The sequence below is a fragment of the Melanotaenia boesemani genome, chromosome 18, assembly GCF_017639745.1.
Source record: "Melanotaenia boesemani isolate fMelBoe1 chromosome 18, fMelBoe1.pri, whole genome shotgun sequence".
Lineage (NCBI taxonomy): Eukaryota > Metazoa > Chordata > Actinopteri > Atheriniformes > Melanotaeniidae > Melanotaenia > Melanotaenia boesemani.
The window spans coordinates 25,275,597-25,291,614 of NC_055699.1; the positions used below are offsets into that span (position 1 = coordinate 25,275,597).

The window sequence follows — 16,018 nt, forward strand, 5'->3', positions numbered from 1 at the left end:
TAATATGGATGTGGTTCATTTTGTGTCATGTATTAAATCAACAGGCCTTCCCAACGCGCTTTATGTTGCTTCCAAAGGACTGGGGATTGTTTGCTGAAACCATAAATCTGTGCAGACAGCTTCTGCCAGCTATTTGTGTTATAGAGCCTCTTTCATAAGCAAAGTTTGTGAAGAAAATTGATGAAAATTACAGAATGCAGACTGTAATTATTGGTAATTTTCATATGAAGATAATCCAAAGCGTGGCTTTTGCCAGGTCCGGGTTCGTATTGTACAGACATTTTGCATTGATGTGTATTTCTCCCCTGCTATGAAGATAGTTTGTTTTAATTTGTTTCATACGAACTTCAGGAGTGTAAGCATGTAAGGATGTTGTGTATATGTGAGAACAGGAAACATTTCCAAGTGTAGCACCACAGGTTTACTTCCAAACTTACCTTTTTATTTGCATGAAGGATGACTTCAGGTCGTGGGTGCGCTGAGCAGATGATATGTTCATAACTCTGTTATGACTACCATGTTTTTGAGAATCCATGGAGCATAGTGTTTGCGAGCCTCTGTCCCTTATGCCATGTTCTCAGGGTTAAACAGACTCAGTAAGAAACTTCTCTCTTAAAGTCACTGACTTGAAAGCTCTGTCCTTTTCCTCTTCCTCTTCAGAGACTCAGAAAAAGCAGCTGAACAGTCTCTGGCTCACTGGAGGCTGCAGGGAATGTTGTTTACCCGCACTAACTTCCCCTCGACTCAGCTAAACACTGCTGTCTGTTTGGACTATTTGCCTCCACAGTTGAGTCTAAAACATGGGAATTCTGGGATGAGGATGGGGCTGTAATGGCTGTCAGACTGAGCACAGAGGAGCTCCAACCTGAACTTCTCCAGGCAGTTAAAGCCTAACAGAGAACATCAAACACTACAATACCTCGATGAGCAATAGAAAGTGTGCATATGTGGTTTGTGTACATGCCATATAATGTGCCTCCTCTCATACCTGACACGGTCCCCAGCTTCTCTACTTGGAGGTCAAGACTCACTAGAGTTCTCTGAAGTGCAAAAACCTCAAAAACTCTTGATTTGGATTTGAAATGCTGAGCAAGTGTTCATGTTACTGCAGTCAGGGAATATCTAACAAGTGCTGTATTATATTCCTGCAGATCCCAGCTGGGAGGCAAAGAGCGAGCTAGAAAAAAGGCTGTAAAGAGAGACACGCTTATCTTAGCCTAGCTTTGCGCTTTGGGAGACCTTATTTGGCGACGCCTGAATAACGTGCTATGAGGTTGGCAAAAACCCTGCCTCTGGCACTTCTCGGGCATCCTCTCTTTTCACAAAAGACACTTGTTTAGAGAGCTGCATGTTTTTAAATAAATCATATAAAATGTGTCACAAATATTCCTCGACTTTATTAACCAGCGCTGACATCTTGGCACCCTGACTGCTTGTTTCCACAAAATGAAGTGATTATAATCAAGAGGAAGGGTGCTGAACTAGACTCATGCTTGTAGAGTTTCTCTCTCTCTCTCACACACACACACACAAGCTGGCCCACCTTGTTTTTCATCTGTTTTCTTTTAACTGTTTATCTTTGTGCTGAAAATCCTGAGGACATCTTCTAGTTGCCTCTCAGGCTGTTTGCTAACCACACTTGCGTGTAAAGTGGTCTCTGGTTCGCATGTAACACGGAAAGAGGTCGGGATCAGCCCCGACACTCACGCCTACAATGGAAATTAAAGTTTAGTTTGTCTAACAGAGATGAAGGGATCTGTTCTACCTACTTGATTTCTGAACACAAAGGAGACAGAGTTGTGGGTAAATGTAAATTCCAGAGTTGTTTCTGACAGTGGCAGTTGACATATTGTCCTTTGTGTTGCTCATGATCCACGGGGATGTGACATTGCTGCACTGAAACCAGGGAAACTGTCCACATGGTGTTTAAACACATCACTTGTGAGCCTCCTGCAGCATGCTGTTTGTTACAGAAAACGTTTACAAGATATTTTTCACTCACTGGAGAACTAGATCCAGATATATGGAGCTTAAAAGTGCCGTAGATGTCTCAGCAGCATATTTATCAAGGCTTTGTTATGTTTAGAAGGAGAAAAGCCTTAAGCGCTTAGTTGAGGGAGGTAATGTTGCCATTGGTTCATTATGGATGTAAACAAGACTATCCAAAATAATTGCAAGTGTGGCTTCGGAAACCTCAGTGGCACACCATTGTGATTTTTACCACATAGCACACATTGAACAAATTTAGAATCATCCATTGCACCAGAGTATTTATGCTTACATTTACTTTTGTTTTGATTCGGCCTCGCAGCTGCCCACAAACATAATGCAGTGATTTTGCTGCAGATAAAACAGGAAAAAAAATGTTGAACCCAAAAACACATGCCACTCAGTGGTACTCCGTAGATCCAGTCTGTTCCTTTTTGTTAATATGCAACTCTTTGAAGCTATGAGAATCTTTTATATATCTAATTTTATACAACCAAAAGAATATACTTCCAAAGCTGGAGTTTTTTAGAAAAGCACAAAGAAAAAGAAAACCTTGTTCTGCAATAAGATCTAACGAGATCCATTTCACAAGCCACTAATAGTCGGATATAATCTGACCTTTGGAGTGGCGGAAAGGCTGTGGAGTGGTGTGGTTCATGCTTAGGTTTTTAATGTCGAGCCTGCCCTGCACGGCTTTCATCTGAACAAACTTACAGAAGCATGTGTGCATGCAGCTGTAACCCCTTTGCCGAGGCATGGTTTGGAAGCGGGACACACACATGCATACACACTGAGGTACTCATGGCAGGATGGTTTGAGGCTGTCCCCACACAGTAAAGCTGCCACTTGTGAAAACAGCTTCTTATTTGGGTGCTGATTGTTTTTGTCTCTTTTTTAAAAAAAGGTGGATTAGTCCACTTCTGGAAAACAATGGTTCTGTAAGAATTTGTTCCTGCTGCCAGCTGTAACCTCTGTTCTGTGCACTCCCATAGATGCTGATCCACATGATACGCTCGGACAACGAGGAGGTGCAGGAAGCCGCTGCCCGCTGCGTCCGCAACATCAGACTGCTGGCCCAGGCAAATAAGGATGCCAAACGGCTCATTACATAACTACCATTGTGTCTTTTTATAGGATTTTCTGAACTATAAAGCTAAACCTGTAGTAAAGTGTTTTAAATATGTTCTGTTAAATGATCTGAGAAGGCATTCAAGTGTTAAATGTTTGTATGAGTTTGTGATGTAAACCAGAAGTTCAGGAGAAAAGATTCCAGCTAAAACTGAAGCTTAAGAAGAAATAAATACATTTGAGAGACTTCTCACTGAGCTTTTTTAACTGGATAAAAGAAAAGAAAGCTCAGAGACCCCCAAGCATCCAGAGACCACAATCTAAACATAACCCACATCTGCTGTGCATGCCCAACCTTCTCTGATACTAGTCGGATCCTTCTGTACTTATATGAACATATTCAAAGCCAGAAAACACACAACCAAACAGAATAATTCACTTATGAAGCCTCAGCATGGACAAGCACTGAGCCTGCACTAATGTTCTGTATAAATACCATACAATAATACCCCATAAATTCAGCCACTGTTAACACAAGTGAATAAAAAATGTCTCCAACACAATAGTGTGTTGTGTCTTCACAGCGGGAATAAACTGAAACCCTGATTTTCCACCCTTTACTTACAGTAATTTCAGATTTTGTTGGGATATTTATTATAAATAGTAAAATATGTTTTATAAACAAGCTCATTATTTCTGTCTGTAAAAAAGTAAAATGTGGGCTTTTGGCCTGCTGGGATCATCTCCGTACCAAAGCCCTCTCAGGGCATTTTGTCAGCACCAACTATAAAACATTATAATGAAGGATTTCTGGGGACAAACAAGTTTTCTACTTTTTTTATTTTTTAGAGAAAAAACTTGTTTTAAATCCTGTTATTTTACTCTCCTCGGTACATTGAAACTGTACTGATAATGAGACGTGAGTCTTGTCTTGTTATTATAAACAGCCATCCAGAAGAAGACCGTCATCGTCGGTCTCTGATCCTGCTTTCCTGATCCCACTTTGCTTAGAAGCTCAGCACTCAACCACAGACGCTGCCACAGACTCGTGGGACTTTCATTATAAATATCAGCCACATGCAAAAATTGAAAATTAGCAAAACACTGAAAATATGTGGTTGAAAATCTTCATCAGTCTTTGAAGTTTAAACACTACCAGCTGCTTGCGGGGGTCACTGGAAGAGCACGAACCAGGGAAGAGTGGCTGACTGAGCTTGTTAATGTGGAGATGCAACTTCCTCCAAAAAGCAGAACACGGAGCTAAAGCCTCTCCGAGCAAATAAATCCACAGTGACTAATGGCTCTTTAATTCCCTGAAACAAGCTTTATAGCTACTGCAACTTGAGGAAATGTCAAGACCAAGTTTTAAAAATATTTCAGGAGAAGCATTTAGGCTGTAAAGAAAGAAAAAGAAGAAAGAAACATGCTCTCTTCTTGTTTTCAGTTCACTGATCAGCCTGTCTGTTCTTTAAATTCTGAGCTCCTGTCATGAAGATTAAATTGTAAAACTAAAGAAAAGAAATTTGCATGTTGATTTACCTTTTTTAAATCTGGACTCGTTAAAAGAAACTTTCTCCATCCATTAAGTCCATCTGAATCACTGATTCTCATATAGTAAGACTTTGCTTTACAACCTAAAGCCTGGTACACATAAAGGATCTTCTAAATCTGAAGAGATGTTTTTTCTGTTAGAGAACCCAAACATGAAGATAAAAAAATCAGGCATTTAACAGTGTTGATTGTACTGTGTGTGGTGGCTCCAATAATCTCAGCACAGAACAACACCTGCATAACGACGCTGTCCAGCAACCGAACCAGAAATATCGCGTTACAAAACGTGATCTAACAAAAACAAAGAAGAAGAAGAATCATACAGCATGGAAGAGGATATATAGGACAAGGGAAAGATCGTGGTCTTGTGGCTATTGTTGAACTAAAAAAAAACAGACTGGAGACGGCGTGAACACGGACTTTATATCCTTCCTTGCTCCCCAGTCAGCTCGCTCTCTGATTGGCTACTCCACACAGTCACAACTCAGGAGTCGTCGGCTTTCCACATACGTGAAGATATTTTGTCGTAAATATTGAACATGTTCAATACTTTCGATTGTCAGCCACGACCCATTTCAGGGCTGATTGTCGGGAAAAAAGGGTCTTAACACACCTCAGACCAAATGATCATTTTATAAAAATCTTGTAAAACTTAAGATAGCAGGGCATTTGCCGTCCTTGGTCAGGAAGGCAAAATCAGGACAAAAACAGCCCGATAATCTTTGTGTGATATTGAAGTGAACGTAGAGGCGAAAATGTGATGTTTACTTGTAAACAACCCATTCAAACTCCCCAGTCTGGTTACAAACATAAGCAACATTTAGCGTATGTTTCACTCCCACAACGAAATGATCATTCTTCCTTTGAAAAAGGTTCTTGTCACCAATAACAAGACATTAAAACAGGAACAAAAGGTGATTTATAAGTATGGACTAGTTGGTTTATTTAAATGGCACTTGAAGAGGAAAAATAAAAGGAAATTTTGACCAAAGAGCTGCAAAGAAATCTGTTAAATATACGTTAAAATTACAGCAAACTGAAAAGTGTAAAACAACAAACAAAAAAACTTAATTAAAACAATAAAAACTGATCTGTAATATAATCAATTAACTCATTAAAGACGCACTACAGAGCTTTTCTCAGCGACGTCCCCCTATCGACGGCTCTTCCAGCATCCATCTTCATCCTATCTGTATTGTGAAAAATCTCAGCCAGTAAAAAAGTCCTTTCTTCCTCTTTTTGTTTATAGTTTTGTTGATGCACAAAAACATTGATCTCAGAAGAAAAAAGAGATATTGTACCAGATTTTGCCACCAGCTAATTTCTCTCTGCGGTCCCAGGGCAGGAAAACAAATAAATACAGTCAAATTAAAACAATATGAATGCCATTAAACAAGCCACTACAATAAAATTCATAACTAAATAAATTCAAATGGATTAACCTAGTCCTCTATTAAATGTCTTATCCAAAAGATTTAATAACAGCTATCAAAATAAAATGATTAATAGTAATAAAATAACAATAATCCTCCCTGAGCCGCCACCTTATCGTGGTGGAGAAGTTTGTGCGTCCTGATGATCCTAGTGGCTATGTTGTCGGGGGCTCATGCCCCTGGTAGGGTCACCCATAGCAAACAGGTGTCTAGGGGAGGGACCAGATGAAGTGCTGCTCAAATTACCCCTATGATGATGACAAAGCAAGGACCAGGGTTTCCCTTGCCCGGACGTGGGTCACTGGGGCCTCCCTCTGGAGCCAGGCCTGGAGGTGGGGCATGGAGGCGGGTGCTTGGTGGCCGGGCCTTTGCCCATGGGGCCCGGTCAGGCTCAGCCTGAAAGGGTGACATGGGCCTCCCCTCCCGTGGGGGGATCGGTGCGGCGTCTGCAGTGATACGGACTCTGCATCGGTCTGTCTTGGTTTAGAAGGAGCTGAGCCAAAAGCCAAAGCTCTCGATTTACCGGTCGAACTACGTTCCTACCCTCACCTATGGTCACGAGCTGTGAGTAGTGACCGAAAGAACAAGATCACGAATACAAGCAGCCGAAATGAGTTTTCTCTGCAGGGTGGCCGGGCTCTCCCTTAGAGATAGGGTGACAAGCTTGGTGATCCAGTAGGTGCCCAGAGTAGAGTCGCTGCTCCTCCACATCGAGAGGAGCCAGATGAGGTGGCTCGGGCATTTGGTCAGGATGCCTCCTGGACGCCTCCCTGGTGAGGTGTTCCAGGCACGTCCCACCGGTAAGAGGCCCCGGGGAAGACCTAGGACACACTGGATGGACTACATCTCTCGGCTGGCCTGGGAACGCCTCGGGATCCCTCCGGATGAGCTGGTGAATGTGACTGGGGAGAGGGAAGTTTGGGTTGAAGCTTAGGCAGCTGCCCCCACGACCCCACTCCAGATAAGCGGCAGAAAATGGATGGAATAAAATAATGTTTTGTTGCGTTTCTTGTCTGAGTCAGTCGTGGTGCGCGTTTAAAACTGGTGTGTTTATATACGCTTGCTAGCATGTGACGCAGCGTGGAAAGCAAAACTCACACGGCGTCACAGGAGAAAAAGTAGTACGGTGGTTTCTCGGCCTCAGGATGCTGCTGGACAGAGATGGCTCCAGAAATGAGCAGAATAAGTTGAAATAGGAAACCAGGTCCAGAACCTAAGCTGTGCCTTGGAACTTCTTAACCAACACCCCCAGAGGTGATGTTTCACGTCCCAGGAGCCAGCTTCTGTAACTGATGATCAAATAACCCAGGTTCACCCTTCAGCTTACACTGCACCAGACACTGTGGTCCCCCCGACAGTGGGGAGTCCATACTTTAGGCTGTCCTCAGCCAGGACCATGAGTGCATGGCACTCAGGGAGACGCAGGATGGATAGATGGAAGGATTGATACGGAAGTTCAGAGCGGCCATTATTGGCTATTATTCAGTTTTTTAATCATTATCTCAAGATAACGAGGACAGTTTTGTCGTGATAACGGGATAATCTATCTCGTTATCTTAAGAAAACAAAGTTTTTCTCGAGATTACAAGATGATTAAGGTGGGCTCAAAAGGAAATGTGTGACACCTGATTTCAATTTACAAAACAGACCCATGACCCAGGTGTGTAATTATGTGAATGAGTGATTGGTAAAATTTAACAGACACATCGCAATTTCAGTCTTTGTCAGACTTGACAGAAGTAAAATTGGATGTATTGATTAGTGATGGATGTTGCACGATCTGACGTCTGGGTCCGTTGCTGAACTGAGGCATCCCAGTACAGAGCAGCTCTGTTCCCCCGCGAGCACTGACAGCCCTGCAGAGCTCCTTCAGAGACAGACTGCTGCATCCAAAGCGTGAAGGAGCGCTTGGAGGTGGTCCGTGATTCTCCCAGTAGACCATAAGATCCGATATAATTTATTAATGTACATACTTAAAATAGCTTATGTTTATAATGCTCATATATTAACAACCAGGAGGTTTCTGGGGGGGAACCTGTGTGGAGTTTTTATGTTCTCCCCTTGCACGCATGGTTCTCTCCCAGCTTCTGTCCAAAGACATGCATGTTAGGCTGATGTGAGTCCCTAAATTCTCGATAGGAGTGACCGCGAGTCTGATTGAACGTTGGTCTCTCTGTGTTGGTTCTGTGATGGACCAGGAGCAGCTCCAGCCCCCTCACAACTCTGCATTTGAATAATCCGTTATCATAATGAGATAAATTATTCCGTTATCATGAGAAAACAATGTTAAAAAAAACATGGGAGCCTGGCCGCTGTCGGCTTCTGTAGATGGATGAACAATCAGTATAAAAGATTAAATTATCCTGACAGGTAACAAGAAATAAGCATTAGAAAAACAAGATGTAAACACTGTTAATAATAAACCTGATTATCAGGAGGAGGCTGTTCCAGAGTGTTAAAGCTAAAATGGAAAAAGTACAATTCAACAAACTCTGAGTCCGAAGATCCATAAGACATGTTGCTGCCCAACATCTCAAATTAAGCAGGATTTCATATTTCTTTGTGTAGTGGACAGGTGGACAATGTAATGATGCCAAAGAAGAAGAAATCTGTTCATGTTTGTGTTTTCCTTTCAAGAGTCTGAATCCAGCATTTTGACCCAGGTCCGTTCAACACATGATAAATGACAGAAATGCACTATACAGCAAATATGCTGTAGATCAGGACTGGACTCCTGCAGTTCCTAGTTACTGTCCTAGCCCAAAATGTTCTGAAAATCCTCCTGCTGTTTCAAAACCCTGCAGCGAGGGTTCTGATGAGAATCAGAAACCACTTAACACCAAATTTAGCTTTACTAGGTTGGCTTCCTAAAATTCACAAAACAACCAAATTATTTCTTAATGACCAAGTACATATTAAAGACCTTAAAGTTCCATATCTTCCCATCAGAGCTTCACTCTCTGACTGCAGGTTTACCGGAGGTTTCTAGAGGTTCCAAAAGTAGAACGGGAAGCAGAACCTTCAGTTATCAGACCCGTCTTTCTGAAACCATCCCCTATCTTCTCTTCTATGAGTTTGATACTAAATGGAGGTGAAGATTCGATGTAATCTTTAGTTTCCTTCATTTTGGATTATTGAATATTAATTTGATTGAATTAAACTTGTTTCTTTGGGATTTAAAAACAATTGTATACGTTCTCTGTATAGTAACCTGTGATGAATTGGCTCAACGATAAACTAAATTTAAATTTTCAGTTCAATTTTAAATAGTATTCAATAAAGTTTTATATTTCTGTCACCAATTCTCAACAAAGTAATCTACATGGACTTTTACAGATTCAGTCCAGTCCATTGTAGTCCACATTAGTCTACTTTAGCAGAACCAAAACCAGGAAGGACGGCTGTCTTCCTGGACCAGTTGAGGGTGGAGAGGACAAGAAAGAGGGGTCAACAAGAGGCATAACTCTAAGCCAGGGATACCGCAACCCACAACCAAAACAAGGATATAGTGATCATGCCATACATCAGAGATATAACAGAACCAGTACAACCAGTTATGAAAAAAAAATAAAAATAAACACAGAAGTAAAACCACACATGAAATGAAGACAGTTACCGGTACATTACAAGCGCAGAATAACAGAATAAAACAAGCACTCAAAAAGAAAAAGCAAAACAAGAACAATTTAAATCAGACATTTTGGATCATTGTACATCATGAGACCGGGAAAATCATCGGAAGAGAACTGAACAAACACAAACAACAGATTAAGGAGGCAACCAAGATCAGAAGGGGGGCCAAGGAGACAGCCAACCGGGATGAAGATGCGCTCATGCTGTCACACACCTCTCTCCTCCAGAGACCATTGGACGGCAGGGGGGCGTGGCCAACTGGGTTCATCTGTCAGGTCCGTCAGATTGGCCACAACAACTGATAAACAACGCCTCACAGCCGTCAGATGCTTCTGAGGAAGACTGCAGACGCCAGCTGCAACATGTCGAGGATCAACATCTACAACTGAAAACTAAAAGAAGAAACAATAAATACAGGGACCTGCTGAGAGAGAAGAAGAGAAACACAAATGACAACAACAATGTCACATATTTCTACATGGAGAGTAAAGAGAGCAGAGAGGAGCCCAGTGTGTCATGGGACGTCCTCTAGCAGCCTAGGCCTGTAGCAGCAGGACTAAAGGGATGGTTCAAAATCGAAGAAAATCCTCTAAATTGAAGCTTCATGTTCACTCGCAGTAGTATTGCTTCTTTTAAGCCAAAGTGAATAGTGGTCATCTTTAGCATAAAAAGGAGAAATGTGATAACTTCATCCTTGATTACAGATTCTACAGCAGCAGTGACTAAAGCTTCTCTTTCCTTTTGGAACCTGACGCTGCAGCTCATGAAGTGCCGGGGTGAGGCTGACAGGAAGTAGTAAGATGGATTTTGGGAGTCTTGCCCTCTGGCTCATTGGTCATGAAGCCACAGTTGAGTGTATTAGATGTGCCACAAACCCTCTGAGAAAAGAAACTGCCACTTTCTTTGGCCTGCCATCCGACACAAGGACATTACTCAAGGTAAATTAGAGGTTCTGCCTCCACGCCTCGGCTGGAGCAGCAATTACGTCCAACTCGGGCCTTTCTGGTCACCACTCAGGATCCCACACTTCTCATCGCTTCATGGAAGGAATGGAAACACTGGAGGGATATCCCTGACGTCGCTCCTTTCATCGGCCACACCCCTGTCCTGTATCTCAGCTGGCATGCCTCACCACTGGCCTGACCTTCAACCTATCCAGACTCCATCCTCTGTTTCCCATGGGTGAAGGTGATGGATGCAACCACACAAGAATTATATGGAAATATAATTTCTGGAGCTGTAAAATGTCTCAGAGCAATGAATATATGTTCTTTACTTTTACAGCCATGCACAAGCACATGCACATGATATTAGCTTAATTGTTTTAAAATGCAACTTCTCCTTTGAAGTTTTTTTTTTAAAGATCCCACATATCCCCAAACCTTCTGCTGCTATATTTCATAAAAGAAGCTAATGAACAGTAAAAGTTCTTTCCAAATATTAGAAGTGGCTTTTCGGTCCCCTCCAGCATCTAAAGAACATTTTTCTAATAAATAAAACTCAAACTGTTGCACAGCAGTAGCGTGGTTTGCTTGTGATGTTGCCATCGTAAACATGTGTGTGTACAACGGCCTCTCAGAGTTCTTCCAAACACAGGGCAGCACTCTCTGCTAGCTCCGGACGGAGGGCTGAACACGGCTTCTGTTCTCAGGCCTAAATTAGCTTTTATATCATGACAGAACGCTCACACCATCGAGTCTGCAGAAGGAGGGTCGCGTGTCGTGTCACCTCGCCGATCCTTCTTCAAACGAGCTCCTCAGAGGTCATAACCTGTCCAGAGGTCTCCATGAACGTTCATCGGCCATGACAGCTGCAGCTTACTGTGCACGCATGCAAGCACTACAAACATCTTTACCACATTAAAAATCCAAAAACCACAAAAACAAGACTGAATATTTGTTTCTCAGTTCTGAGTGTGTGAAATTTCTGCATAAATTACTGTTATGCAAGCAATAATTTGCAAGACAATAAACAAACACAAAAAAAAATAGTTTTCTGGGGATTTTATAAAGAAAAAAGGGTTTTAATGCAATGTGGAGTTTAAAAACATGAGAATAAACTTCCTGATATTACAGATTTCTTTTTGTTTATTTATTTATTATTTGCATGATAATTTCTCTGATCACAAAATGTCAGAAATATATTTTATATTTATATAAATTGCAATAAACAGTACAAGAAATGTTTTCTGTTTTTATTTAATTTCTTTTATTTTCTAATGTAATTTTTATGCATTCTGCACCCTGCTGTAATGCTTCTAATGTTTTATGTAAAGCACTTTGAATTGTCTTGCACATGAGATGTGTTATACAAATTAACTTGCCTCGCTAAGATGCTGTATTGACCTTTTCATTTTATTATATAAAAACAAAACAAGTACAGTAAAAACATAATGATAAGAAAGACTGGAATAAAATAAAAAATATTTTACAATTTAATAACAATATAAAAAAATTCAAAAATACAAAAATAATTATAAAAATAAATAAATAAGTAAAATTCTTAATTAAATTTAAAAAATGGGATAATTGGCATTAAAACTAAAATATACGAGTACATAAAACTTTTAGCTTGTTAGTTTTTTTTCCTCAGCATGTTTGAACCACGTGGGGGTTTGGAGACATGAAGAGTTCCAGGAAACACTTAAAAAGGGCAGCAGCAGAGCTGGACTGCAGCAGATATAATGTTTTAGGTGTTAAATAATAATAAAAAACTTTATTCTTCATCATCTTCTTCCAAATGAGTACCCAGTGCACATGTCAAAAGGAAGGAGCAGGGGTCCCTCAGTAGGAATAAACTAATACAAAAGGGAACCTTTCTGCCAAGCATTGTCTGAATACAGATGTGGACAGATGTACCACGGGGCATGAGTTAGTGTGCCTACACCCAGGCTCCTCCAGAAACCTGCTTATACAACTTAGAAAGTGTCCAATTCAACCCCAACTCCTTCAAAAAGGTAGGCAGCTATGAAATATACCCAAATTTCCCAATATTTCGAATAGAGCAACATTCTGGACAAAAGCCTGAAAAAGTCATTAAAACAACCAGAGAATCATCTGACAACTAATCAGGTTATTTGGCGACATGTCAGTAACATGACTGGGTTTAAAAGGAGCATTTCAGAGAGGCAGAGTCTCTCAGATGGAACGAGAGGTTCCCCAGTCTGAGACTAACTGGCTGTAAAAGTTGTGGAACAATTCCCAGATGTTTCCAGATGCTACACAATGCTAAACATCACCCTGCTCTAACTTTTTGAAATAATTTCATTCTTTTTTACATGTCGTACCAACTTTTTTGTTATTGGGGTTGTACATTCAGTCAATAATCTTTAATTGTATTAACTGTGTACAAGGATCCTGCGACATCCTCTTCGAATTACGTAGGACCGTTCTGTGTAATGGTTTTATTATTATTATTGTTTGAGTTAATTAAATGGATACTTTAATTATCATACTATTTGTTTCATATTTTCACATTTTCCTTAACAGGCTTGGCCGGGGTAGTTAACTTGTTGGGTGCGTACATTTAGTTGACTCATTCTTGTCACCTTGTAAATTTGGTTTACTTAAAGTTAATGTGTTTTCTTTGAGTTACCAGTTGTTGGCGGAGTTGCTGTGTAAAGGAGGCCCAAGCCCGGTAAGGAAAAGAGTCCCAGCTGCCGTGGATCTCCTTTGCTGGGACTGAGGCCTATAGGACTTTTCCATTGTAGTAGAAGGTATTGGAAGAGGGGTTTAGATTTTCTATTGTTTTGTATGACTTTGTTTATTCTTTATTTAGAATTATGATTTATTTAGATTTCTGTTTCCCTAATGAGTTAGTCTAAACTGTTTAAGTTCTGTTGGGAATTAATTTAAGTATGTTGGAGATAGTTATTTTATGTTGCCCTCATGTGTCAAATGGTTTTGCCAATATATAATCAAGGGTTGTACCTAAATTGATGATCTTTGCTGTCTTCTTCCAGACTCCTGTAGTACAGGGCAGGGATGTCCAAAGCTGTCCTGCAGGTTTTGGATGTTTCCTGCTGCAGCACCTGAATCAGATTAATAGGTCATCATGCTTGGGCTGCACTTGACAACAAGTCATTGAGGAGAGCCATTTGATTTGAATCAGGTGTGTTGGAGCAGGAAACCATCTAAAACCTGCAGGACTCCAGCCCTCGAGGGCCCGAGCTAGTTGCCTTGGTAAAGGGTGAGACAGCATCTGGGAGAAATGAAGCAGAGCCATGGTAACGCTTTTTACACTGTGACCCTCTTTCTTGTAAAGCCACTAACATTTTTACCCCAAAAATAAGGCCGAGCGGAACGGGGGAGGATCATGCAGCAATCATCCTGAACTGTTACGGCACTTAACATCAGAATGAAACACTCTTTACCTCCCGGTACCTTCGTCTGTCTTTCTGTTGTAGTGGGTGTAAAGTGGAAAAAGGAGGACCTGAGCTGTATATGCCTGTCAGCCACATTTACGGCTCATACCTGCTTTTCTTTACCTGACCTTGAAATTGAGGAAATTGTGAAATCTTAGAGACCACGGTTCTCATTTGATGAAACTTGGAAGGTATGACCCTCACTCAAGAAGTAGAAGAAGAAAAAAATCTGCACTGATTGGCTTCATGAGATACCTGCACCTTTTCTTAGAAACATGTTTGGAGTTATTTTCCTTTATGCGGATTTACCAGCTCTTGAACTGTGGTCTAGTGATGCTTAACGCACTTTTCAGCTTTGTGTTCACAGCAGGTTTTGCATGACCTGAATTCTGTCTGGGCCATTGCTTCTTTACTATCACACTAAAGTGGAAATGAGAGGATTGTGATAGCCAACAGGCAGTTTTATTCATTTCTGAGGATAATGTTTGGTAAAGAAGCCCAGAAATACCGAGTTCCTCACACAGCAGATAGTGATGAATTGGCATGCGTTCCCAGCTGCACAGCTGTGAACTATAAACCCAGCCAGGTTTCCCTTCAACCAACCTGAGAGTTCCATATGGCATCTCACCAAAAATTATATTATCCTAAAGTTTTCATCAGGATCTTTTCATCAAGCTATCAGAGCTCTGGACCTGAAGGAAGACATGTAACGAAAGGGAATAGCACCAAATCAACAAATCATCAGCGAAGCATTATACAACATCCTCTTTAAGTCTGTAACTGATTGCGTGCTTTGAGCCTTAAAAAAATTTGGTAGATGCTGCTGGCTTGAGTTTCTCCACAGAATTAGTAGTGATATATGTAAAACTGGTCACTTGGCAAAGGTTCAAGAGTTCTGGTGTCAGATCTCACTGCTGTTTGACTTCCAAACCTCAAACGTGTTTTTGTTGCTTTAAATCCGGTGTTAATAAATGTCCATTCCTTCCATGTAATGCATAAATGACTGCAGCTCTGTCAGCCTGCCCAAGTACTTCCAAATACTTCAGAGCTTTCCAACTGTCTGCTTGCAAATAAATAAATAAATAAATACCTGGAGACTCAACAACCAGAGTTACTTACAGAAGTCATATAAATGACCACAGCAATAAATACTTCTGGCAAGGATGGGCGCACAAAAGTACAAGTTGGATTCACAGGGCTAGAAAATCTGAAAGTGACAGATTTTCTAGGTCTGGGCTTGTTATCCAACCCAATCAATTTATATAGAACAACCACATGGTTACCAGTGTGCTGTACACATAGAAACACAAAAACTTTCAACACAGCCATCGAAAGACATTAAAAGACATTTTTAAAAAGACTGAAGCTACATTTCCACCAAGGAGTTCGACGGGATGCTTTGCTACGGTAAACCCTGATACCCTTACCTGGAAGACGGGGTATAAGCCAGATAGCGTAAGATGCATCAAATTTGTAATAGTGGGATGTCTTAGGGTCCATTTATGCTCTATGCAAATACAGAGCATGTCGCCCACCTTCTGCGGTGTAATTTGGTCCATTTCCGGGGCCCTTGTGGGTGTGCAGCCTGACGGAGCAAAGAGGGCAGTACCACTGGAAACTGTGGAGCCTCTTTTCATGTCTCTCTCTCTGAGAAAGTCTCCTCCGTCGTCTCCATGTTTGCTCTTGCCCGTTGGAACCCTGTGGTGAACGCTGAACTCTGCACTGCCCTCTGGTGGATGTATTGTTAACAACTATACTGACGTAATTAATGCATCAAAGTTTCAGGACAGTGATATTTGAAATGAACTTTATTTATGTCCGTAAAGGGAGCAATCCACCTTATTTTTAACTTACTCCTGCTTTGTTCTTATTGCTTAGTCACACAGAAAGTGATGATTCTTATGACCAATCAATAGACTGCAGCGTGTTAAATCCACCCTGGGTTGGACCGGTCAGACTGGGACACCAAAACAACAGCTCA

General features: G+C 41.2%; 1 protein-coding gene across 7 annotated transcripts in view; it reads left to right on the top strand.

Annotated features, from left to right (window-relative positions):
* The window catches only part of odad2 (outer dynein arm docking complex subunit 2), a 68,090-nt gene extending 64,517 nt beyond the window's left edge, over positions 1-3,573 (top strand). For all 7 annotated transcript variants that reach the window (XM_041969082.1, XM_041969084.1, XM_041969085.1 and 4 more), the window contains one exon: positions 2,982-3,573. In XM_041969082.1, coding sequence (XP_041825016.1) covers positions 2,982-3,101 — 120 coding nt within the window. In that variant the 3' untranslated portion in view covers positions 3,102-3,573. The remainder of the gene's footprint in view (positions 1-2,981) is intronic.
* Positions 3,574-16,018: the final 12,445 nt, after the last annotated feature.